A 25,627-nucleotide genomic window follows, 5' to 3' on the forward strand; every position below is an offset into this window, starting at 1 on the left:
TCTATGGAGAGAGGAGGGAGCTAATGTTTCAAGTCTGGATGACTCTTTGTCAAAGCTGGAGAGAACTAGAAATAGGGTCAGATTTGTACTGCAGTGGGGGGGAGGGGGAGCGTGGAGCAAAGGGGGCTGGCTAGAGGGCCAGCGGTAGGTGGGGATTGACAAAGGATGAGGATTGTAAATGGTGGTGATAATGGCGAAGAAGGGTGCTGATAGTGACACATTAAATTCAGCACTGCTCATGTCGGTGGAAATAATGCAGACTGTTATGCGCCTGACAAATTGAATGGAGCTCTTGAGGATCTAAGATTCTCGATGAGAGGAAATTTCCCACCCATTACAAATAGCATTTCACATACGGATTTTCTAAAAACGTTGAGTGCAGCATAGGTTTACCAGAATGGCATTTGCGCTCCAAGGGTAAAATTACGAGGAGAGATTGCACAAAGTTGGATTGTATTCCCTAGAATTCAGATGGTGAAGGGATAATTTAAGTTCCCAATATATTTTGGGGAATTGTCAGGGTAGATTGGGAAAAACTATTTTCTCTTGCTTGGGGGCATGGTCAAAAGAATTAGAACTAGATATTTTGGGAGTGAAATTAGGAAAGTCATCTGCACACGGTGATGGAAGTTTGGGATTCTCGTTACACAGACACTTAGCGGTGCTAGATAAATTGTTAATTTTACACTGACATTGATAGATTTTTGTTTAGGATATGGGTGTTAGATTCCAGATCAGCCATGGCCGCAACGAATGGCAAAACAGGCTCGAGGAGCGAGATGGCCTACTCCTGATCCAATAAGTTGCCCGAAAGGTGACTTGTTGATTTAAAGAGTATGATAATATAGGTAGGAAGTTGGTTAAAGGGGAGAAAGCGGAATTGTGGTGGTTAACGGACAGATTTTAGGTTGGAGGGCTGTAAACAATGGTGTTATGTAAGGCACTGTGTTGAAGTCATGCATTTAATGATATATGTGTTGGCATTTTGTATGTGCATTCACACACAAACGCGTGAGGCATAAAGTAGCACAATGGATATGCCATTGAACCACGAGGACAGGATTTTTAAAACAGAGGCATTTATATGTTATAAATACTGTTCTAATTTTGCTCCTGGGAAAAATCAAGAAATCATTTTGGCTTTGTGTTTCATTGACCTGAGCAATGATAAAATCTTTGTTCTTTAGGTTAGTCGGCTTCCTGGAGAGGAAAACAGTGGAACTTCACAGGGGCCAACATCACTACACTGGGGTAAGATTTCTACCGCACTGTTATTTCTGCATTCTGACAGGGTTGTTATATTTTGACATCTAGCTGTGCATGCCTACGCTTGCAATCAAGTGGGTTTAATTTGGGATTTTTACCCCATCTCTTCCCAGTCGGTCTTGTGAAAGTAATAAGTTTATCGCGATAATCTGGCGTATAGTTTTCCAGGTACCCTTCAGGATTTTCACCCATTGCTTAGTGTAAGGCTGGATTTTCTCGACCAAGGCAGGTAGCTCGAATTGTGAAATTTCTAGACCCAGCAGACCTGTCTTGATTTAAAAAGTGCCTCCAGTTTTTAATCTGGGGGTGCGGGTGAAGGAGTCGGACTTGCCGCACAGGAAGCAAATCTGGGTGGGTTGAGTCTCGAGGTGGCTATCTCGAAGGCCTGGCTCAGTTCCCTGGGACTTTGTACCAGTTTTAGAGCCCCCGTGCCACCATATTTTGAACTGATGTCAACCCATCCACCACCCTTGGCCCTTTCACCCCCCCCCATGGCAACTCACCCAGTATCAACCATGGGCAGACCATAGGAGCCATATTGAGATGGAATATAATAAAAGTCTAAGATTGTAATGCTGCCGTCACTGTATTAAAAAAAACATAAAATTCATTCAAAACTTTAGATCTCAAGTGGTTATTTTCTTATGAATTAGGTTATACCATAACCCCATATCAAAGACAGCTAATCCTTTAATAACCTCTCTGAACTGTAAATCAAACTGAATTTAGAACCCCACTGAGACTATGAATGTTTTGCTATTTTCACAAGTCATAGTCAAGAGCCCTTGGGGAAATGTCAGCAAACAGCCATTGTAACTACTAGTACAGACTTTATTTCTACTGACACAGCAGCCCGTTTCTTTTCACTCTTAAAGTCTGGGTGTTTAAATAACTTTACATCATGAGAGTCATCCACCTTATTCTCCCATCAAGAACTTTTATATCTACCCCATAAATGTTTGACCTTTGGATCAAGGTCCTTGCTGCAGCCAAAATGGGTTCTGTCTGTTTAAACTCAACAATGAGTTCTGGTAATGTGGCAGGGATGGAAAACCTGATTGGAGGAATTCAGACCTGAGCTTGTGGGAAAGCTGGGATTTGGAGGTGACAACACATTCAAGAATTTTGGAGAGAAAAGGGAGCTTAAAGATGGGGCTGTAGTTTGCGAGAATTGTCGGGGTTGTCGATGGTCAAGTGTTATTTTTTGAGGAGAAGGGATGCCCTGATGGGAAAGAACGGTTGCAATAGTGGTCAATCTGGGATCTCGGAAAGGGAAGTCAGATGGTCAGTTAAATTTTTTAATGCACTCCTGGGAAGTGGGTAACATTGACAAGGCCAGCGTTTATTGCTGATCATCAATTGCTCTTGAACAGGTGGTGGTGAGTTGCTATCTTGGTCTGCTACACTTCACGTGGTGCAGGTACATCCACAGTCCTGTTTCAGGATTTTGACCCAGTGCCAGTGAAGAAATGGTGACGTAGTTCGAGTCAGGACGGTGTGTGATTTGGAAGGGAACTTGCATGTGGCCTCCTGTCTTGGTCTTTCTAGGTGATGGAGGTTGCAAGTTTGGAAGGTGTTGTCGAAAATAATTTAGTGGGAAATGGGTCAGGATTGTTGTGTTCTGGATTGAGCCTTGTTTAAAAAGAAAAATCTATTGCTTTGAATTTGCGATTGTCTTGGTTTATTTCTTACTGGATCAGTAATGGAAAGTTTCTTTTGGTTGAGTTTTGCTTTAGTTAAGCTCCTACATTGCTTAAAGAAAACTAAAAAATTGCAGGGTTTAAATTAAATCTTTATTAAACCATGCTCTCTCTTTTTGCCTGTTGGACACTTCAGTGCTTTCTGACATCGTCCTGTTGTTTTACAGCACCTCCCCTTACAAACTGCAAATCTGGACTTTGGCTCAAATTAGCAAACTTAAAATACACATTGAATCCCTCAGTATCCTGGGAGGGTTACAATTGACCAGGGGCTCAACTGGATTTGCCATATAAATACTGTGGCTGCAAGGGCAAGTCAGAGGCTAGGAATCCTGTGGTGAGTAACTCACCACCTGACTCCACAAAGCCTGCCCACCATCTACAAGGCACACGCGAGGAGTGTGATGGAATACTCTCCCCTTGTCTGAATGAATGCAGCTCCAACAATACTCGAGAAGTGCGACACCATCCAGATTGGTTGGCACCCCTTCCACAAACATTCACTTCCTCCACCACTGAGGCACAGCTTTCACCATCTGCAAGATGCACTGCAGGAACTCACCTGGGCTCCTCAGACCGTCCAACCCCATTATTGCTACCTAGAAGGACAAGGTCACCAGATACACCTGGAGGTTTTCCTGCAAGTCACTCAACATTCTGACTTGGAAATATATCACCATTCCTTCACTGTCGCTGAGTCACAATCCTGGGATTTCCTCTCGAACAGCACTGTGGATGTACGTACAGCACATGGACTGCAGCTGCTGAAGAAGGCAGTTACCAACACATTCTCATGGGTAGATCGGGATGGGGGAATAGATTCTGGCCTAGCCAGCGAAACCCACATCCCGTAAATGAATTTTTAAACGCCTATAGTTTCTGTGGTTTGGGGGTTTATGCACTCCTGCATTATCCTTTGGTTGGAAATCCGATGGTGTTCGATGCCAATTCTCGTAATTTATCATTGGTGCTCTTGCCTCTGGATCGGAATATTACGACACTGAGGCACGCACTGTGATCTGAGTGCAGAATGCAAGCGCAGTCTTGGGGGACACTGAGGTGATGTGTAACCACTTCTCCAGGTGGACACTAAAGCTGAAATGGCAGGATGGTGATAACGGTGTCATCTAAAATGAAAACTGAAAACACGGACAACCTCAGCTGACCAGGTAGCATCTGTGAGAGGTCATCAAACTGTTTCCTTCGTAGATGCTGCCTGACCTGAGTATTTCCAGTGTTTTCTGTTTTTTAATTGCATTTCCAGCATCTGCAGTATTTTGCATTTGTGTTGATGTAGTCTAGTCCAATCCTGATAACTCATTCCAATTACTGGATAGTTTGAATTGCGCCAATCAAATGCTTTCCTGTGGAAATATTCCATTTGTTAACTTCGAATGTCTGGGAAATTAGCTTTTTATTTACCATTGTTCCAAACGTAGGGGCCATTAGGCAAGGTGATCATTAATAAATCATTAATAAATCTAAAAATGAACTCCGGAGAAGCTTCTTCATCAGAGAGTGCTTAGAATAAGAAACATGTTGCCATTTGGATTGGTTGAGGCGAATAATATAGTGTCATTTAATAGGAAGTCAGCTATGTACATGAGGGAGAATGGAATAGAAGAATATATTGATAAGATGAGGTGAAGAGGGATGGGAGGGCTGTTGCTGTACCACAGGTTTTGTTTTTATTTAAAAAAACAGACCACATTTAAGAAGAATGAGATGAAATGGATTGAGAAACCTTTTAAATCAAATTTATACCGAAAACAAAAACAGAAAATGCTGGACAACCTCAGCAGGTCTGTGGAGAGCGAACGGAGCTAACGTTTTGAGTCTGGCTGACTCTTTGTCAAACTCTCTTTGTTAAACCTAAAATCTCTAAACCTGTTGGGGTTAAATAACAAAGATGATTCCTGCTTGCCTTGTAATGCTTTACTACAGTAAATGCAAGATGCTGCTGCCTATCTAATCCAAACCTTTTTTGCTTTGAAGATGTTGAAGCTTCAGGAGCGAGCGGTCAACGATGTCATCATTCATTTGCTTGGAGATGAGGATCCAAGAGTACGGCATGTGGCGGCTACAACCCTTGTGAGGTAAGGATGGAGAGGGGAACACTCGGGGGGGGGGGGGGGGGGGGGGGGGGGGGTTTGGGGACCATCGCTGCATTCAGACACATATGCACAGTTGCTCTGCACAAACCAAGCTGATGCCCATTTGCCAAACCTTGATTCTTCCCAGCCATCAAAATGTACCAAACAAAGCCTTTGCCGCTTGGAATCATCGCAGCTACATGACGAGAGGAAGCTGCTGACACCTCTTCAGCTGGAGCTGTCTCCCCTGACCCCCTTTTGTGCCTGTGGGCTTTTCACCAAATGCATCATGATGAGGAGGCTTGTTGATTAACTGAACAATCCTAAATGGGACATGGTCACATTGGGATTTCTGAACAAATAAAATTGTTGGGTAGAAAAGCTGGCCTGTTCAATATTCCCGAAACTCACGACTGAGTCATCCTGACTAAACACTGCCCATCCACTTCACCACCACCTTCTGAAAATCAAATTTAGAACATCTTTTGCATTCTGTTTATCTATACACAATAGAATCCTAGGCACAGAAAGAAGCCATTTGGTCCTTCATGTCTATGTGGCCTCCTTGATAGAGCCATCCAATTTCCTACTGCCCTGTGTTATGGGCCAGGGTTTAGAAAACTCCAAAGTATATTATAGAGGTCACCTGACCTCTAACTGTTTATTGATTTTGGTTAGATGAGCATAAGAGCTGCCTTTCAGGTTTTATTTAACAGAGTTCTTAGGCGCTTTTAATCAAAAAAACGAAGCTTTATTCCAAGAATTTAGTTAACATTTGTATAAACACACACAGTTTTTATCAACTACAACCATAAAGACCCCACGCAGCTACAGTAATCTATGTATAACCCTGAATGAATTCCCCCTTAACTGTTCCAATTTAATAACAAAATCCAAGTAAAACCAGAACCCCTTTTTCAAAGGCATGGCCCAGCACACGGCATTCTCACTGGTATAAGACTTGTTATTGATACTCTGTTCCCCTTTCCAAACAGCAGGTTTGAATTCCTTCCAGAGAGCAATTATCTCTTTTAAGTTACCAAGTAGTCTGGAAACAGCTTTTAAAATGAAGATAGAGAAACACTTCTTTCAACCTGTGCAGTTCAAACCCAGTCCAAACTCAAAGCAAAAGTAAAAACTCAGAGCCACAGCCCAGCTCCACCCACACAATGACATCACTGAAGCCATGTGATAAGACAATGACATTTCTTAAAGGTACACTCCCATGACACCTGTTCATCTCTGGTGGCTCCGATGATATTTCCTTCAAAAGTATATGTCCACTTCCCTTTTGACAGTCACATCTCCAAGATGGTGCCGTAGTGGTTACCTGTATGGGTTTAGTAATCCAGAGGCTGTTGAATTTTAATCGCGTTAATCAATCTGAAACTGAAAACTGCCCTGAGTGATGGTGACCGTGAAATTGTCATCGGTTTTTGTAAAAAACGATCTCTAGGGAAGGAAATCTGCCGTCCTTACCCGGCCTGGCCTACTTCAGACCCACAGCAACGTGGTTGACTCTTAACTGCCCTCTGAAATTGTTCAGCAAGCCATTCAGTTCAAGGGCAATTAGCGCTGGGGAATAAATGTTGGCCGTAGCAATGATGCTCACTGCCCCAAAAAAAAATCAAAGAGAAAATGCCAGTTGCTGTCCACATAAACTGATTTCATGTAGCTCTTCCTGAACCACATCCAACATCAGAATTTAAATGGGAGCAGGACGAGACCATTTGGCCTCTTGAGTCTTCATAATCATCCAATAAGATCATGGCATCGTGGACATGTTTCTTCTAATTTCCGTAACCTCTTTGGTTCTTCCTTGTTCTCGGGTTTGTCTGCAATCTTTCTTTCACTCCCTCTTGCTAATCCTTGTGAATACTTAAATTGTCAGGTGTGGTTTAATGGGGCGGCATGCGGCGCAGTGGTTAGCACTGGGACTGCGGCGCTGAGGACCCGGGTTCGAATCCCGGCCCTGGGTCACTGTCCGTGTGGAGTTTGGACATCCCCCCCCCCCCATGTCTGCGTGGCTTTCACCCCCACAACCCAAAGATGTGCAGGTTAGGTGGATTGGCCACGCTAAATTGCCCTTAATTGGGAAAAAAAAAAATTGGGTACTCTTAAATTTATATAAAAAAAGGTGTGGTTTAATGGGTAGTATTGTTACCTCTGGGTCAGAAGGTTCTGGTTTAAACTAAGTTATTAGGTATTTAAATAATCTGCGCATCAACGTAAATATGTGAAATGTGAAAAAATTAATTGCTTTGTTTTTGTTTGCTTTTAAATTTTCTTTTACTCCTTTGTTGTTCTTGTTGCAGGCTGATTCCTCGGCTGTTTTTTGACTGTGACCAGGGACAATCAGATCCAGTGGTAGCTGTAGCCAGGGACCAAAGCAGTGCATATCTGCAGCTTCTCATGCATGAGACTCAATCTCCTTCTCACTTTGCAGTTAGCACCATCACCAGGTACTGAACTTAATAAAGGTTAACTTTAATCATTGAATCCTCTGCTCTATTCGCACCATCGGTGATTGTACGTCCAAGCTTTGGAATTAATGCTCTAAACCTCGTCGCCTCTTTCCCCCGCGACCTTTTTATTGAAACCTCTGGTCGTTTGTCACAATATTTTTTTCCTTGGCTCGATGTCACCTTTTTTCTGATAAAATTTCTGTGAAGCGTCTTGGAATGTGGCCCTCTTAAAGATGTTGAATGAATGCAAGTTGTTGTGTGTAAATTGCATACATTTGCTTCATGAAGGAGATCTTCGTCTTTGTCTGTATTACAGTAGCTGCAATTGTACTTCGAAAGTACTGACAGTTTTGTCACTTGATTGTGAAGAGAGCTTGAGTTTTCATAGAATCATAGATTCATCATTTTCTTTGCAAATGAGAAGCTGAAAGGCCAGGCTCCCTTTCCTGTAGCATTAAGAGTGCAAATCCATTGCTAAACAAGTAGTGAAATGTGTCAACCAGTTTGTTGCCCCAAAGGCAAGAAGATCTATTGGAGGAGACCAGTGTTCACTCTGCTTTGGGTCTTCTCTTGGGGGCCAGAATAGCGTTCTACCTTTGAAAACCTGCCGTTTGGGGAGGTGAGCATTATTGTTTTGGCCTGATGGCTTGGAGCTCTGGGCCAATTTGTTATGCCTGTTTTTTGTTTTGCTGTGACAGCTTTTGGCATCACCTTGTGTTATGGAGGATGGATGAATAAGGATGTTAATTTGCTGAGCTTATTACTTGTTCTTTTGCAAGAAATGTAGCCTTGCCTTAAAATTCAGCATTGGAGAGAGTACAGAGGAGATGCTCTTGAATTATTCCTGAGATAAAGGACTGTAGTTGTTGAGGAGAGGTTGGGTCCGTTTTCCTTGGAGAAAAGAAGGCTGAGAGGAGACGTGATAGAGGTGCTCAAGATCTTGAGGGTATGGATAGTTTAAACAGTGAGAAACTTCTCCCCCTCAAGGATGTGCTGGCCTTGGAAAGGATCCAGAGGAGGATCACAAGAATGACCCCTGGAATGAAGAGCTTGTCAAATGAGGAATGGTTGAAGACTCTGGGTCTGTACTCGTTTAGAAAATGAGGGGGGATCGTATTGAAACTTACAGGATACTGCGAGGCTTGGATAGAGTGAATGTGGAGAGGATGTTTCCACTGGTCGGAGAAACTAGAACCCGAGGACACAAACTCCGACTAAAGGGACGATTCTTTAAAACAGATGAGGGGGAATTTCTTCAGCCAGAGGGTGGTGAATCTGTGGAACCCTTTGCCGCAGAAGGCTGTAGAGGCCAAACCACTGAGTGTCTTTAAGACAGAGATAGATAGATTCTTGATTAATAAGGGGATCAGGGTTATGGGGAGAAGGCAGGAGAATGGGGATGAGAAAAATATCAGCCATGATTGAATGAAGGAGCAGACTCGATGGGCCAAGTGGCCTAATTCTGCTCCTATGTCTTCTAGTCTTCTGGTCTCAAGAGAAGATCAAGAACTAGAGGGCCCAGATTCAAAATAGAACATAGAACATAGACCAATACAGCGCAGTACAGGCCCTTCGGCCCACGATGTTGCACCGAAACAAAAGCCATCTAATCTACACTATGCCATTATCATCCATATGTCTATCCAATAAACTTTTAAATGCCCTCAATGTTGGCGAGTTCACTACTGTAGCAGGTAGGGCATTCCACGGCCTCACTACTCTTTGCGTAAAGAACCTACCTCTGACCTCTGTCCTATATCTATTACCCCTCAGTTTAAAGTTATGTCCCCTCGTGCCAGCCATTTCCATCCGCAGGAGAAGGCTCTCACTGTCCACCCTATCCAACCCCCTGATCATTTTGTATGCCTCTATTAAGTCTCCTCTTAACCTTCTTCTCTCCAAAGAAAACAACCTCAAGTCCATCAGCCTTTCCTCATAAGATTTTCCCTCCATACCAGGCAACATTCTGGTAAATCTCCTCTGCACCCGCTCCAAAGCCTCCACGTCCTTCCTATAATGCGGTGACCAGAACTGTACGCAATACTCCAAATGCGGCCGTACCAGAGTTCTGTACAGCTGCAACATGACCTCCCGACTCCGGAACTCAATCCCTCTACCAATAAAGGCCAACACTCTATAGGCCTTCTTCACAACCCTATCAACCTGGGTGGCAACTTTCAGGGATCTATGTACATGGACACCTAGATCCCTCTGCTCATCCACACTTTCAAGAACTTTACCATTAGCCAAATATTCCGCATTCCTGTTATTCCTTCCAAAGTGAATCACCTCACACTTCTCTACATTAAACTCCATTTGCCACCTCTCAGCCCAGCTCTGCAGCTTATCTATATCCCTCTGCAACCTGCTACATCCTTCCACACTATCGACAACACCACCGACTTTAGTATTGTCTGCAACTTTACTCACCCACCCTTCTGCGCCTTCCTCTAGGTCATTGATAAAAATGACAAACAGCAACGGCCCCAGAACAGATCCTTGTGGTACTTCACTTGTGACTGTACTCCATTCTGAACATTTCCCATAAACCACCACCCTCTGTCTTCTTTCAGCTAGCCAATTTCTGATCCACACCTCTAAATCACCCTCAATCCCCAGCCTCCGTATTTTCTGCAATAGCCTACCGTGAGGAACCTTATCAAACGCTTTGCTGAAATCCATATACACCACATCAACTGCTCTACCCTCATCTACCTGTTCAGTCATCTCCTCAAAGAACTCAATAAGGTTTGTGAGGCATGACCTACCCTTCACAAAGCCATGCTGACTATCCCTGATCATATTATTCCTATCTAGATGATTATAAATCTTGTCTCTTATAATCCCCTCCAAGACTTTACCCACTACAGACGTGGGGCTCACCGGTCTATAGTTGCCGGGGTTGTCTCTGCTCCCCTTTTTGAACAAAGGGACCACATTTGCTGTCCTCCAGTCCTCTGGCACTATTCCTGTAGCCAATGATGACATAAAAATCAAAGCCAAAGGTCCAGCAATCTCTTCCCTGGCCTCCCAGAGAATCCTAGGATAAATCCCATCAGGTCCCGGGGACTTATCTATTTTCAGCCTGTCCAGAATTGCCAACACCTCTTCCCTACGTACCTCAATGCCATCTATTCTATTAGCCTGGGGCTCAGCATTCTCCTCCACAACATTATCTTTTTCCTGAGTGAATACTGACGAAAAATATTCATTTAGTATCTCGCCTATCTCTTCAGACTCCACACACAATTTCCCATCCCTGTCCTTAACTGGTCCTACTCTTTCCCTAGTCATTCGCTTATTCCTGATATACCTATAGAAAGCTTTTGGGTTTTCCTTGATCCTTCCTGCCAAATACTTTTCATGTCCCCTCCTTGCTCGTCTTAGCTCTCTCTTTAGATCCTTCCTCGCTACCTTGGAACTATCCATCGCCCCAACTGAAACTTCACACCTCATCTTCACATAGGCCTCCTTCTTCCTCTTAACAAGAGATTCCACTTCCTTGGTAAACCACGGTTCCCTCGCTCGACGCCTTCCTCCCTGCCTGACCGGTACATACTTATCAAGAACACGCAGTAGCTGATCCTTGAACAAGCCCCACTTATCCAGTGTGCCCAACACTTGCAGCCTACTTCTCCACCTTATCCCCCCCAAGTCACGTCTAATGGCATCATAATTGCCCTTCCCCCAGCTATAACTCTTGCCCTGCGGTGTATACTTATCCCTTTCCATCATTAACGTAAACGTCACCGAATTGTGGTCACTGTCCCCAAAGTGCTCTCCTACCTCCAAATCCAACACCTGGCCTGGTTCATTACCCAAAACCAAATCCAACGTGGCCTCGCCTCTTGTTGGCCTGTCAACATATTGTTTCAGGAAACCCTCCTGCACACACTGTACAAAAAACGACCCATCTATTGTACTCGAACTATATCTTTTCCAGTCAATATTTGGAAAGTTAAAGTCTCCCATAATAACTACCCTGTTACTTTCGCTCTTATCCAGAATCATCTTCGCCATCCTTTCCTCTACATCCCTAGAACTATTAGGAGGCCTGTAAAAAAACTCCCAACAGGGTGACCTCTCCTTTCCTGTTTCTAACTTCAGCCCATACTACCTCGGAAGAAGAGTCCCCATCTAGCATCCTCTCCGCCACCGTAATACTGCTCTTGACTAGCAGCGCCACACCTCCCCCTCTTTTGCCTCCTTCTCTGAGCTTACTAAAACACCTAAACCCCCGGAACCTGCAACATCCATTCCTGTCCCTGCTCTATCCATGTCTCCGAAATGGCCACAACATCGAAGTCCCAGGTACCAACCCATGCTGCCAGTTCCCCTACCTTGTTTCGTATACACCTGGCATTGAAGTAGACACACTTCAAACCACCTACCTGAACACTGGCCCCCTCCTGCGACGTCAAATCTGTGCTCCTGACCTCTATACTCTCATTCTCCCTTACCCTAAAACTACAATCCAGGTTCCCATGCCCCTGCTGCATTAGTTTAAAACCCCCCCAAAGAGCACTAACAAATCTCCCCCCCCAGGATATTTGTGCCCCTCAGGTTCAGATGTAGACCATCCTGTCTGTAGAGGTCCCACCTTCCCCAGAAAGAGCCCCAGTTATCCAGAAATCTGAATCCCTCCCGCCTGCACCATCCCTGTAGCCACGTGTTTAAATGCTCTCTCTCCCTCTTTCATCTCACTATCACGTGGCACGGGCAACAACCCAGAGATAACAACTCTGTTTGTTCTAGTTCTGAGCTTCCATCCTAGCTCTCTGAAAGCCTTCCTGACATCCTTGTCCCCTTTCCTACCTATGTCGTTAGTGCCAATGTGGACCACGACTTGGGGCTGCTCCCCCTCCCCCCTAAGGACCCGGAAAACACGATCCGAGACATCACGTACCTTTGCACCTGGGAGGCAACATACCAAACGTGAGTCTCTCACGCTCCCACAAAATCTCCTATCTGTGCCCCTGACTATAGAGTCCCCAATTACTAATGCTCTGCTCCTCTCCCCCCTTCCCTTCTGAGCAACAGGGACAGACTCCGTGCCAGAGGCCCGTACCCCATGGCTTACCCCTGGTAAGTCTTCCCCCCCCCCCCCCCCCCCCCACAAGTATCCAAAGCGGTATACTTGTTTCTCAGGGGAACGACCGCAGGGGATCCCTGCACTGACTGCTTTTTCCCAGTCCCTCTTACAGTTACCCATCTATCTCCAATCTTTGGTGTAACTAATTCCCTGAAGCTGCTATCTATGACCCCCTCTGCCTCCCGAATGATCCGAAGTTCTTCCAACTCCAGCTCCAGTTCCCTAACTCGGTCTTGGAGGAGCTGGAGATGGCAGCACTTCCTGCAGGTAAAATCAGCAGGGACACTAACTGCATCCCTCACCTCAAACATCCTGCAGGAGGAACATTGCACTCCCTTCCCTGCCATTCCTCTAACTTTCTACCAAGATCTGGCTAACAACTAAATTAAATTTTTTATAAAAAATAATAATATAATAAAATATGGTACTTACCTCAGACCAATGGGTTTCCTCTCCACCAGAAATTATTGGTGAGGGTCTTCCCAGACGTCCGCGGGTCGACTTCCTGTTCCTGCCTAAAACACTAATTTAAAAAAAAAAAAATTCTCAGCTCCTGCTGAAATTGACTAACCAGCCAGCTCCACTCCCGCCGAAATCGACTGGCCTGCCCCTGCAAAGACAAGTGGACAGGACTTCTATTCGGTAAAAGGAGTAAAAGTGATTCGAGGAAAATCCTTTTCATCCAGAGGGTTGTGGCCGTCTGGAACTCACTGAAAAGGTGATAGAGGCAGAAACCCTCAACTCATTTAAAGGTCTCTGGCTTTGCACTTGAAGTGCACTAACCTGCAGGGCCATGGATCTCGTACTAGAAAGTGAGATTAGGCTGGGTAGCTGGTGCAGACACGGTGGGCCGAGTGGCCTCTCGCTGCCATCAACCTCCGATTCTATGAACATGAAAGAGTTTCTCTCAAATGATCTTACCTGCTTAAAACTAAACCACAAAGTATTCAGTCATGACTACAAATTGAAACTGCTAGCTTGAAATTAGTTTTTAAAAGAACCTTTGCTTCGCTAATTGAATTGGTTTTTTATGTCAATGTTTTTCTACATCATCCAGAACCTACAGAGGATTCAACATTTCACAGAACACCACGGACGTGACGATAGAGAATAACCTATCCCGTGTTATCAGCGCGGTATCTCATGCATTAACCTCATCCACCTCCCGAGCCCTCATCGTGAGTGATGCCTGCTTTATTAAACTTGACATGCTGGCAATTGGGGAGTTTGTGAATGCAATCCATTTTGATGCTTTAAAGTACTGCCATTGGTGATGGTGAGCGATGGATTAACGTCTTCGTGAGACATTCATCTGTCTGATATCTTACATGAATTGATTATCACCTATCTTAAAATAGTGGGTGGAGTAGCATATTCTACTGTATCGTGCCTTCAGCCACTAATCATACCAATAGAGATTTGGAGGCTTGAATTTAGTGGCCGTAGTGGTGACCCTTCCAGTGGCCTGAAAGCCAGAGATTACCCCCACTCAAACCAGCAGCAGCAAGAGGGGGGGATGCCAAGCTTCTACATGGCAGTATTCCCGCTTGGTGTAGGGCATGTCACCAATGGTGGAATACCAGTGGGGTGAGACCCTCAAGTGATCATTAAACCCACCCCAATTCAGCCCTCTGATGAGGGTGAAATTAAAACCCACCCTCTGTATGTGAAATACTGTCCACTTCTCAATGTAATGCAAGTTAGCTTATACTTTATACTTCCAGTCATTATTTCACTATGCAATTTAATCAAACCATCCATGCTCATCATGCATGGAAATATCGTATTGTGCAAAGTTGCTTGATTTCCTGTCATTCCTGAGTCCCCCCCCATCCCAAGTGCTTGTGGAAGATTTGGATCAAAAAAATCTTCATTCACAAATATAAAAACAAAATGCTGCAGCTGCTGGAGATTTGAGATAAAAGCAAACCTCTGGAAATCCTCAACAGGGTCAGGCAGCATCTGTGAAAGAGAAACCCGAGTTAATGTTTCAGATCAGTGAACTTTTGACCGCCAGTATCTTGCAGTTCTTATGAAAGATCACTGATCTGGAACGTTAATTCTGTTTCTCTGTCCGCCGATGCTGCCAGATCTGCCGAATCATTTTTTATTTGTATTTCTTCATTCACTTTTGGCACAAAATGAATGCACAGGGATAAATAGCTGGCTTTTAAAGCAGACCAAGGCAGGCCAGCAGCACGGTTCAATTCCCGTACCGGCCTCCCCGAACAGGTGCCGGAATGTGGCGAGTAGGGGCTTTTCACAGTAACTTCATTGAAGCCTACTTGTGACAATAAGCGATTTTCATTTAATTTCATTTTTCATTTCATGAGAGGCTGCCATGGAACTGAGGAAAATCGCTGTCCCTCCTGCATACTTACTGAAAGGATGTTTAAAACTATGCAATGTTGAAGTAGGGAGAGTCTGAGCAAGGAAGGTTTTTTGTTGATGGAATACTGCCCAGAATAAAATAACCTTCGAAATTCGTTTTGATGCGTTAGAAAAAAAATGCCGATTTTTATTGCTCCCGAGGAGGACCTTTTGGTCAGATCCTACCTCTGCGAGGCAGCTTCAGGCACCTCACTGGCTGGGGTGTGTTCCCTAATTTGCTGTCGAGGAGAACCAGGATCTGAGAGCGTCTGGAATCGTACCACAGACTGAGTGTAGAGTATAGGGTTCAGGGGGGTCAGCTATAGGAGTGTACATTGTGTGAATCTGCAGTCATAGAAACATAACATTTATAGTGCAGAAGGAGGCCATTCGGCCCATCGAGTCTGCACGGCCCTTGGAAAGAGCACCCTACTTAAGCCCACGCCTCCATCCTATCCCCGTTACCCAGTAACCCCACCTAATCTTTTTGGACACTAAGGGCAAATTAGCATGGCTAATCCACCTAACCCGCACATCTTTGGACTGTGGGAGGAAGCCGGGACACCCGGAGGAAACCCACGCAGACGCGGGGAGAACATGCAGATTCCGCACAGACAGTGACCCAAGCTGGGAATCGAACGTGGGAGCCTGGAGCTGTGAAGCAACTGTGCTAGCCACTACGCTACCGTGCCACCCTGTTGTTTCTTTGGAGCAAGAGCAACCATGCAGAGGGGTCACATGATGCCCAGGAACATGGAATTTCTACATTATACTTTGAAGGCGAAAGGGGTGTATTTTAGCAAACAGTACACTTTGTTGCCACCCCTCCACTTGCCTTTCCCTTGAACGAACCCTTTGCCTTGAAGTTCTGATTGTTTCATGTGGTAAGGTGTTGTCTTATGTTTTAGTGTTACCTTATGACTTCCTTTGTTTTATTTGCAGCTGGGTTGCTGTGAGGTTTTGTCGTTGCTCTCTTTGAACTATCCCGTGTGTAACTGGAGCATTGGTTGGCACTGTGGGTATACAACTAGCAGTTCACAAGCATCCAGAGTCCACCTATACAAGAATAGAGGGCGTTCTTTCAGGTACCTTGTCGTAAAATGTTCTTGTGTATTGTTCTTGACTTTTGTGCCTCTTCTCATTTCTACTAAATGGTTGAGTGTTTAAGCCTAGGGCCTTGAAGTCATGCCAGAGGATTAGTCTCCCAATGCTTAATATGTGTAAGAATGTACCATTACAGATAGAAACAGGAGTGGGCCATGTACCCATCAAACCTATTCCGCCACTCAGCGTGACCGTGGCTGATCTTCAGCCACAACTCCACTTTCCCAGGGCCGGCATGTGGTGCAGTGGTTAGCACTGGGACAGCGGCGCTGAGGACCCAGGTTCGAATCCCGGCCCTGGGTCACTGTACGTGTGGAGTTTGCACATTCTCCCCGTGTCTGCGTGGGTTTCACCCCCACAGCCCAAAGATGTGCAGGTAGGTGGATTGGCCAAGCTAAATTGCCCCTTAATCGAAAAAATAAATAAATAATTGTATACTCTAAATCTATCTTTAAAAACTCTACTTTCCCACCTGCTCCTTGTGTCCCTGAGAGATTAAAACTCTTATCGACCTCAGCATCAGTTTGTCTGAAATTGAACTGCTCGCTTTTGTAAAGGAGGCATTAACACATTCAAAATGTATAGTCAATTCTTCTGCTAAAATGATAGTCAATGAACCTGTTAAGTGTCCATACCGAGAACTATTGAAGTTCCCAGCACAGATGCAGACGATTTGACCCATTGTTTTCTGCCACCTTTTTGCTCCAAAACTCCAATGTCCGGCTGTCTCCCATACCCCTCTGCTTCCAGTATTCATCCACATTTCCCTTAAAATATGCTTTCTAATACTCTGGGAAAGTGAAAACGAAATCAGCAACAGAAAAGAAAGCAAGACAAGCCACTCCGTTCAGGGGCAATTAGGGATGGGCAATAAATGCCAGTGATGCCCACGTCCCATCAAATAATAACCCAAAATGTAGTTTTAAAATATATTTAAGTCGCTGGCAATTAACAAGCGTTGTACTAATAAATCCTCTTGCTACTTCAAGAAAAGGTTTTGGTTGGGAAAATGAACACTTATAGACAATAACAAATAATCCTTCTGTCTCTTCTACCCCTTATTTTTATACCTTTCCTCTGCTCCTTCTAAAAACCTAATCTTTGTGTGAGGTCGACAACCCTTTTGTGCTGCAGTTGAACCAGCCAATTAAGCGTCCTGCGGATAATACTATTATTAGAAATCCTTTTCATATGATCTCGCTAGTACAAATTCAAAGTGATCCTTTGTTATGAAGCCCTTGTAACTCTTGTGACCTGGAGTTGAATTCAGGTTATCCCATTCACAAGTGCATGCATCCTTCAGGGGGCACGTATGTAGACATTCTGATGCTTATGGAAGGTTCAGTTCTCACCTATATTTTCTCCGCAGTTTTGCTAGCACTGTCCCGACCATTTATAGCATCCATGTTTAAAATGAGCAGCTGAATAACGCTCGTCCAAATGCGACAGCCATCAGCCGTTTGCATTAAGATCAATTTCCGAGTTTTGCTGGGTATTGTGTTTTAAGTGTTCCATTTGTTTCGGGCAGAAACAGCTGTGTTTATGCACTTGCTCACAGCTCGCCTAGGCACAATGAATGTTAGAACAACCATAGGTAAATAAATAACGCTTCTTTAAATCTTCGAGGAGTGCACTTTAGCCTTTCTAATCTCTTTGAACTGATAAAGGGTCACAATCTGTACTCGCTGCGGGTTGGAAGCCGCAGTAGAGTTGGAAACAGCTGGGTAAAAGGTCACAAAGCACAAATGTCCTTGATATATAGTGGAGCACTGATATAGCTCTCCCATGTAGTACTGCCGGCAAGTGTTCTTCATGCGGTGGAAACTAGTGCACAAATCTAATTGATTTCCATTAATAATTCCAGTTTGTCGTAAGCCTAAGCGAGTGCCACTTCTTTTGATAAGCTTTGTTGAGCTGTCCATTACGTTAACGTCCACTTATTCTTCGGTTTCTAGTTTGTCGCAGAACAGCCCGACAGATGATTCCCGTAAAAGCTGTACTGTGGGGATGGTCAATATGATACTGTCCCTGCTTTCCTCAGCCTGGTTTCCTTTGGACCTTTCTTCCCATCAGGATGCCTTAATATTGTCTGGAAACCTGCTGGCCGGTAAGTAGAGTTATTTATTCAAGGCATACTTAAAATTCCTAGTTGCTTACCTGCATACCTTTTTAAAAAAAATATATATATTTTATTCCAAACGATGCAAAAAATTTCACAAACATAGAAAAAAACACTCCAATATATTACAAACAGTTTGTCATATTTACTTTTTGCAAACTAACTATTCTAACCCCAGAGCCCCAAGCTTTAAGATCATAAGACAAAGGAGCAGAATTAGGCCACTCGGCCCATCGGGTATGCTCCGCCATTCATGGTCGTCATGTTTCTCATCCCCATTCTCCTGCCTCCTCCCCATAACCCCTGATCCCCTTATTAATCAAGAATCTATCTGTCTCTGTCTTAAAGACACTCAGTGATTTGGCCTCCACAGCCTTCTGCGGCAAAGAGTTCCACAGATTCACCACCCTTTTGTGACGAAGCGATGAACAGCTTCCACCTTGAGGAATATTCTTCCTCCGACTCGCTCATGGCTCATTTAATCTTTTCCAGTCGCGGAAATTCTGCCAAGTCCCCCAACCGTGCCCAGGCCCTAGGTGGCACGCCTGACCTTCATCCAAGCAGGACTCGTCGCCGGGCAATCAGAGAGGCGAAGGCCTGGGCGTCGACCCTCTTCCCCTCTAGAAGCTCCGGCAAGTCGAACACCCTAAAGTGGGCACAGTTCCAACTTAACCCTCAAGGTCACCGACATGGCCTCAAAGAACAGGACCAGAGCTCGACCAATTTTGAGCATGGCCAGAACATGTGCGAGTGGTTTGCCGGCCTCTTTAAACAACACCAGTCGCAACTGTCCCCTACACCAGGGAAGAATCCACTCAGCGTGCTTTAGTCATGAGTTCTTTGGACTAGTTTAAATCGTATCAAGCTTAGTCTGGCGCAAGGGGAAGTAGAATTTACCCTATAAAAAAATCTCACTCCAAACCCCTCGCTCCAGCCCCAAGCCCAATTCCTCTTCCCACTTCCCCTTTATACCTTCCAACGGAGCCTTCCCCATCTCCAGCAACCACCCATATATGTCCGAGGTCTTCCCTTCTCCCAGCTCATCATAGGATAACATCCTGTCCATCAGTGTGGGACTTGGCAACTGGGAGAACAAAGAGAAATCTTTGGGGACGAAGTCCTGTACCGGCAGATATCTAAACTCGCTCCCCCTCAGGCGTTGGTATTTTTCCTTCAACTCCTCCAGTTCCGCGGACAACCGTTCACAAGCAAATCCCTAAACTTCACGACCTCCTCTCTCTTCCAAATCCTGTACGTTGCATCTATCCCAGATGGTGCAAATCTGTGGTTTCTGCAGATTGGTGACATTACTAACATGCCTCCTAATCTAAAATATTGCCTGAATCGATTCCAGATTTTTAGAGATGCCACCGCTATCGGGTTTGTTGTGAATTTGGTTGGGGAGAGGGGCAGTAACCAATGCCCTAAAACACGACCCTACAGACACAGTGTCTTCCATTTGCCCCCCCCCTCCCCACTGTTGGATCTTCTCAATGTAAAACATTACATTTTGTAACACCAGCCCTCCTGAAGCCTGCAACACTAAAGGAGCGACAATATATTTCCACGTCAGGGCAGTGAGTGACTTGGAGCGGAATCCCCCGGTGCTGGTTTCCCAAGTATCTGCTGCTCTTGTCCTTCTAGATGGCAGTGGCTGTGGGTTTGGGTTTGGAAGGTGCTGCCTAAGGAACCTTGGTGAGTTCCTGCAGTGCATCTTGTAGATGGTACACACAGCTCTTACGATTCGTTAGTGGTGGAGGGGGTGAATGTTTGTGGAAGTGGTGCTAATCGAGTGGGTTGCTTTGGTTTGGATGGTGTCGAGCTCCTTGAGTGTTGTTGGAGCTGCACTCATCCAGGCATGTGGAGAGAATTCCTGACTCCTTATAGAGGGCTTTGGGAGCGTCTGGAGGCGAGTTACTCGCCTTAGGGTTCCTAACCTTTGACCTGCTATTATAGCCACAGTATTTATGGCTGGTCCAATTCAATTTCTGATCAATGGTAACCCCCAGGATGTTGATAGTAGGGGTTTCAGTGATGTTAATGCCATTGAATGTCAAAAGGAGATGGTTAGATTCTCTCTTGTTGGAGATAATCATTGCCTGACACTTGTGTGGCGTGAATGTTACTTGCCACTTGTCAGCCCAAGCCTGAATATTGTCCAGGTTTGCTGCATTTGGACATGACTCCTCTGAAGAGTCGTGAATGATGGAAATCTTGGAACGTCTTGCTGGCAATAGGGGTGTGACCAGAGATTAAGTGGAGGGACGTGATTTCTTTCAATCTTGGATGGAAAGGGAACACATTGATTCTTTCACACCTGACTAGCTAAACTGACCACAAATGCACTTCATCAATAATTAGAGGAACCAACTTAATCTCCGTCTAATTTTGTTTTATTGTGTCGGTAGCCATTGCACCCAAATCTCTGAAGAATCCCTGGGCCAATGAAGATGATGCTGCTCCCACCACGAAACTTGAAGAACCATGGCCTGCCTTGGCTGACAGGACCTTGGTGGGAATGGTGGAACAGCTATTCTCTCATCTGATGAAGGTCATCAATATCTGTGCACATGTGATTGATGATGTTGCACCCGGTCCTGCCCTGAAGGTATGTGGAATGTTACATTGGATCACACCAGCATCAACAACTGCGAGTGACCAGAATTAGGGCAGTTCACTGGGAGTCCCAGCACATCATTCCCCAGAGTGTAGTATACAGTAGGTGCAGTATAAATGTAAGAATTTCAAGTACGTAAATACACTCCATATATAGATTTCTAGTACAAAGTATATGAACACTAAAATAAAGAGATATAGGGATCGGATGGGAAAGCTGAGTTAAGATTGATCAGTTGTGATCTTACTGAATGGCAGCGAATGCTTGAGGAGCCATATGGCTTGTTCTGCTCCTCCCATTTATTATGATTCTATGTGGTTTATTCTTCCCTTTCCATTCACTGTATCTTTTTCTGCGTCTTTCTGAAGGCACTGCCTTCTTGCTTGATTTATGCTTCTACAGGCTTGTCTCCCTCTGTTACCTCATTCAAGAGGCCATCAGGTCGAGCAGTGCGCCTGAGTGATTACTATCGAGGGCCCATTTACCATGTTCTCCACTCGCCAATGTCCATGCACATGAAATGAAATGAAATTGCTTATTGTCACAAGTAGGCTTCAAATGAAGTTACTGTGAAAAGCCCCTAGTCGCCACATTCCGGCGCCTGTTCGGGGAGGCTGTTACGGGAATCGAACCGTGCTGCTGGCCTGCCTTGGTCTGCTTTCAAAGCCAGTGATTTAGCCCTGTGCTATGATTACTTCATGCAAGTGTCTCTGGGCAGCAATCTGGAACATTATCTTTATTATTGTCACAAGTAGGCTTACTTTAGCATTGCAATGCAGTTACTGTGGAAAATCTCCTAGTTGCCACATTCTGGCGCCTGTTTGGGTACACAGACGGAGGGAGAATTCAGAAGTCCATTTCGTCATGTTTTTCAGGACTTATGGGAGGAAACCGGAGCACCCGGAGGAAACCCACGTAGACACGGGGAGAACGTGCAGACTCTGCACAGACAGTGACCCTAGCCGGGAATCGTCTCGGGTCCCTGGCATTCTGAAGCCACAGCGCTAACCACTGTGCTACCGTGAACTGGAGCCCTCACTGTTAATTCCCCTACTTCCCTGATAGGGAGATTGAAACCATTTTTACCACCCATGCTGAATTGCGAATTCAGGTTGATGAACTCCGTACAACAGGGGTTTGAACCTGAAACCCCCCTCTTTCTCTCACCTGGCCCCACCTGTATGGTTCAACTCTCTCTGGATAGACTGTTGTAGAATTATAGACTCTTGCAACACAGAAGGAGACTATTGAGCCTCCTGTGTTTATACTGCCATTTTGTGAGAGCTATCCAATTCATGTAACTCTTACACCCCCTACTCACTGCTAGTTTGCACTAAACATTTCTTTGGAGTAAATATCTAATTGTCTTTTTGAAGTTAATTCAAATCTACTTCCACCACACTTGAGGCAGCACATACCAGATAATGAAAATGTGGATTATAGGGAGCTTGAGAGCATGATTTCACAATTGAATTTGTTGTGAATTGAATGCACAGCTGGATAGATAATGTAAAACATTTAGGTTACAAGATACTAAAAATATTAAAGCTTCTGTCTTTAAAATTGAGGTGAGAAGACAAAGTTTGTGTGACAGAATCTAGTTTAAATAATTGATGGTTAAATTGGGAGGGGGGGGAAGTTATTTTGATGAAGTGTGATTACGATCACAGCTGGATGTTGTGTCAGGAGCTGATGCTTCACCGTGTTTTACTTCTTAGGCAACTCTACCGTCACTTGCGAATACACCGTCCCTCAGCCCCATTAGGCGCAAGGGAAAGGAGAGAGAGTCGGCAGAGCAGATGGCTGCACCAATGAGTCCGAAGAAAAGTTCTGAATCCAGTCCAGGTGGGAAAAGATGCTTCAGCTCACCTGGGTTAGGCAGTGACTGTTACTTTGAAAGTGGAAAAAGAAAGAACTTGCATTTATATAGCACCTTTCACAATGTCAGGAAGTCCCACAGTCCTTTACAGCCAATTGAGTGTTTTTTAAAAAAGTGTAGTCACACTTGTCATGTAGGAAAAGGCAGCAGCCAAGCTGTACACAGTAAAGTCAAACAAACAGCAATCTGATGGAAACCAGATAATCTGTTTTATACCAAAGTAAAATGCAGGAAATTTGAAACAAAGTCCGAAAACGCTGGAAAAAACTCAGCAGGTCTGGCAGCGTCTGTGGAGAGAGAATCAGAGTTGACGTTTCGAGTGGACGGGAAAGATAAATATGTAAGGACACCGGGGAGAATCGTAAAAATAAACTTGATAAAAAGTCAAAATCTTGCCCTAGTTTTCTTTAAGGGGAAGAACCAGCAGAGCGACACATTTGCAATGTTTTGTAGCTTTTATTCATTTTGTACTATTTAGTGTGAGGTTCTAATGGAGGAAGAAGGGAGAATCCTAGTGAATAGTGAACCCGTTCCTCAATAATCCAAGATCAATAGCCTCATCAAATCATGAGTGTTGGGAACATCAGGCAGCAGCTTCAGATGGAGAGTGTGTTGAACACTAATGCACAACACCACCAGAGTGATTGGTGCTGCACGAATATAACCACCTCTGGCCAGAGGCTCCAGTCTCATCCTTCAGAAGAAGGACAGATTGCTCAGGTTATTTGGAGTTGCTACTTTTATTTTGATTACACAGGCTAGGCTCTTTAAACCCCCATAAATGAGACTTAAGATCAGTTTTGGGGGCTTTTAAAACGTGAAACGGTTTGAAAGGGTGGGTGATGAAAAACTTTGTTTGTGGGGATAGAAGTACAATAGCCATTAACAGATTGAAGCGATGAGCAGGAATTTCTTTCAAAGAGTATGGCGCGAATGTGGAACTCCTGCCACGTGGAACAGTTGACGCAGCGATCACTTGACACATATACGTACAGTTTTATTGCACCTATGAGGAAGGATATATGGAGACATGTTTGGAAGAAATAGCTGGAGTGAGAGGAGGCTTGTGTGAAATATAAAATATTAGCATTGACCATTTGGATCCCAGCTGATACTTTAAACATATGCACTTGCCTGTCCACGTAACAATATTTTACCTTCAGCTATATACCCAGTTCTCTTTTGAAAGCTGCTATCGAATCCGATTCTATCTCCCTTTCAGACAGTAAATTCCAGATCATAATAACTTGGCCGTGTTTAAAACAAAAAGTTTTTTTTTCACATCACCTCTGGTTCATCTTAAATCCGTGACCCCTGGCTGCTAACTCTGCTGCTACTGTAACGAGAAGACACACCTTTTCAAATGTCTTTTCCTGTGTTTTATTTATTCCGTTTGCAGCTGCACGGCCCGCAGATGCTGTAGGGGCTGCACCAACCAGCAAGTCCACCTCGCTTGGTAGTTTTTACCACCTGCCTCCATATCTGAAACTACACGATGTTCTGAAGGCTACGTACGCAAACTACAAGGTACGAATGTAAAGGAGATGTTTTCTCATTGTTTTGTGATTTCCTGGTTCCCTGCTCTTCTCCCCCCCCCCCCCCCCCCCGTGCCTTTCATAGAATAGAATCATAGAAGTTTACAGCATGGAAACAGGCCCTTCGGCCCAACCAGTCCATGCCGCCCAGTTTTTACCATTAAGCTAGTCCCAGTTGCCCGCACTTGGCCCATAACCCTCTATACCCATCTTACCCATGTAACCATCTAAATGCTTTTTGAAAGACACAATTGTACCCGCCTCTACTACTACCTCTGGCAGCCCATTCCAGACACTCACTACCCTCTGAGTGAAGAAATTGCCCCTCTGGGCCCTTCTGAATCTCTCCCCTCTCACCTTAAACCTATGCCCTCTAGTTTTAGACTCCCCTACCTTTGGGAAAAGATGTTGACTATCTACCTTATCTATGCCCCTCATTATTTTATAGACCTCTATAAGATCACCCCTAAGCCTCCTACGCTCCAGGGAAAAAAGTCCCAGTCTATCCAGCCTCTCCTTATAACTCAAACCATCAAGTCCCGGCAACATCCTAGTAAATCTTTTCTGCACTCTTTCTAGTTTAATAATATCCTTTCTATAATAGGGTGACCAGAACTGCACACAGTATTCCAAGTGTGGCCGTACCAATGTCTTGTACAACTTCAACAAGACGTCCCAACTCCTATATTCAATGTTCTGACCAATGAAACCAAGCATGCCGAATGCCTTCTTCACCACCCTGTCCACCTGCGACTCCACCTTCAAGGAGCTATGAACCTGTACTCCTAGATCTCTTTGTTCTATAACTCTCCCCAACGCCATACCATTAACTGAGTAGGTCCTGGCCTGATTCGATCTGCCAAAATGCATCACCTCACATTTATCTAAATTAAACTCCATCTGCCATTCGTCGGCCCACTGGCCTAATTGATCAAGATCCCGTTGCAATCCTAGATAACCTTCTTCACTATCCACTGTGCCACCAATCTTGGTGTCATCTGCAAACTTACTAACCATGCCTCCTAAATTCTCATCCAAATCATTAATATAAATCACAAATAACAGTGGACCCAGCACCGATCCCTGAGGCACACCACTGGTCACAGGCCTCCAGTTTGAAAAACAACCCTCTACAACCACCCTCTGCCTTCTGTCGTCCAGCCAATTTTGAATCCAATTGGCAACCTCACCCTGGATCCCGTGAGCTTTAACCTTCTGCAACAACCTACCATGCGGTACCTTGTCAAAGGCTTTGCTAAAGTCCATGTAGACAACGTCTACTGCACTGCCCTCATCTACCTTCTTGGTCACTCCCTCAAACAGAGGGAGTTTCCACAGAACCATTGATGCACAGTGTCAGAGGGAGAAGATGCTACTGATTTGTATG

General features: G+C 44.7%; 1 protein-coding gene across 10 annotated transcripts in view; it reads left to right on the top strand.

The window, feature by feature from the left end:
- The window catches only part of htt (huntingtin), a 310,292-nt gene that overhangs the window by 126,212 nt on the left and 158,453 nt on the right, over window positions 1-25,627 (top strand). For all 10 annotated transcript variants that reach the window (XR_011948987.1, XM_072515702.1, XM_072515706.1 and 7 more), the window contains 9 exons: window positions 1,188-1,251; window positions 4,962-5,062; window positions 7,375-7,521; window positions 13,674-13,794; window positions 15,929-16,071; window positions 18,046-18,197; window positions 20,618-20,817; window positions 22,545-22,671; window positions 24,105-24,232. Coding sequence is in view for 9 of the 10 variants with exons in the window: in XM_072515702.1 (XP_072371803.1) it covers window positions 1,188-1,251; window positions 4,962-5,062; window positions 7,375-7,521; window positions 13,674-13,794; window positions 15,929-16,071; window positions 18,046-18,197; window positions 20,618-20,817; window positions 22,545-22,671; window positions 24,105-24,232 (1,183 nt within the window). In the remaining variant the exon portion in view is untranslated. The remainder of the gene's footprint in view (window positions 1-1,187; window positions 1,252-4,961; window positions 5,063-7,374; window positions 7,522-13,673; window positions 13,795-15,928; window positions 16,072-18,045; window positions 18,198-20,617; window positions 20,818-22,544; window positions 22,672-24,104; window positions 24,233-25,627) is intronic.

Source organism: Scyliorhinus torazame, chromosome 9 (genome assembly GCF_047496885.1).
Source record: "Scyliorhinus torazame isolate Kashiwa2021f chromosome 9, sScyTor2.1, whole genome shotgun sequence".
Taxonomy (NCBI): domain Eukaryota; kingdom Metazoa; phylum Chordata; class Chondrichthyes; order Carcharhiniformes; family Scyliorhinidae; genus Scyliorhinus; species Scyliorhinus torazame.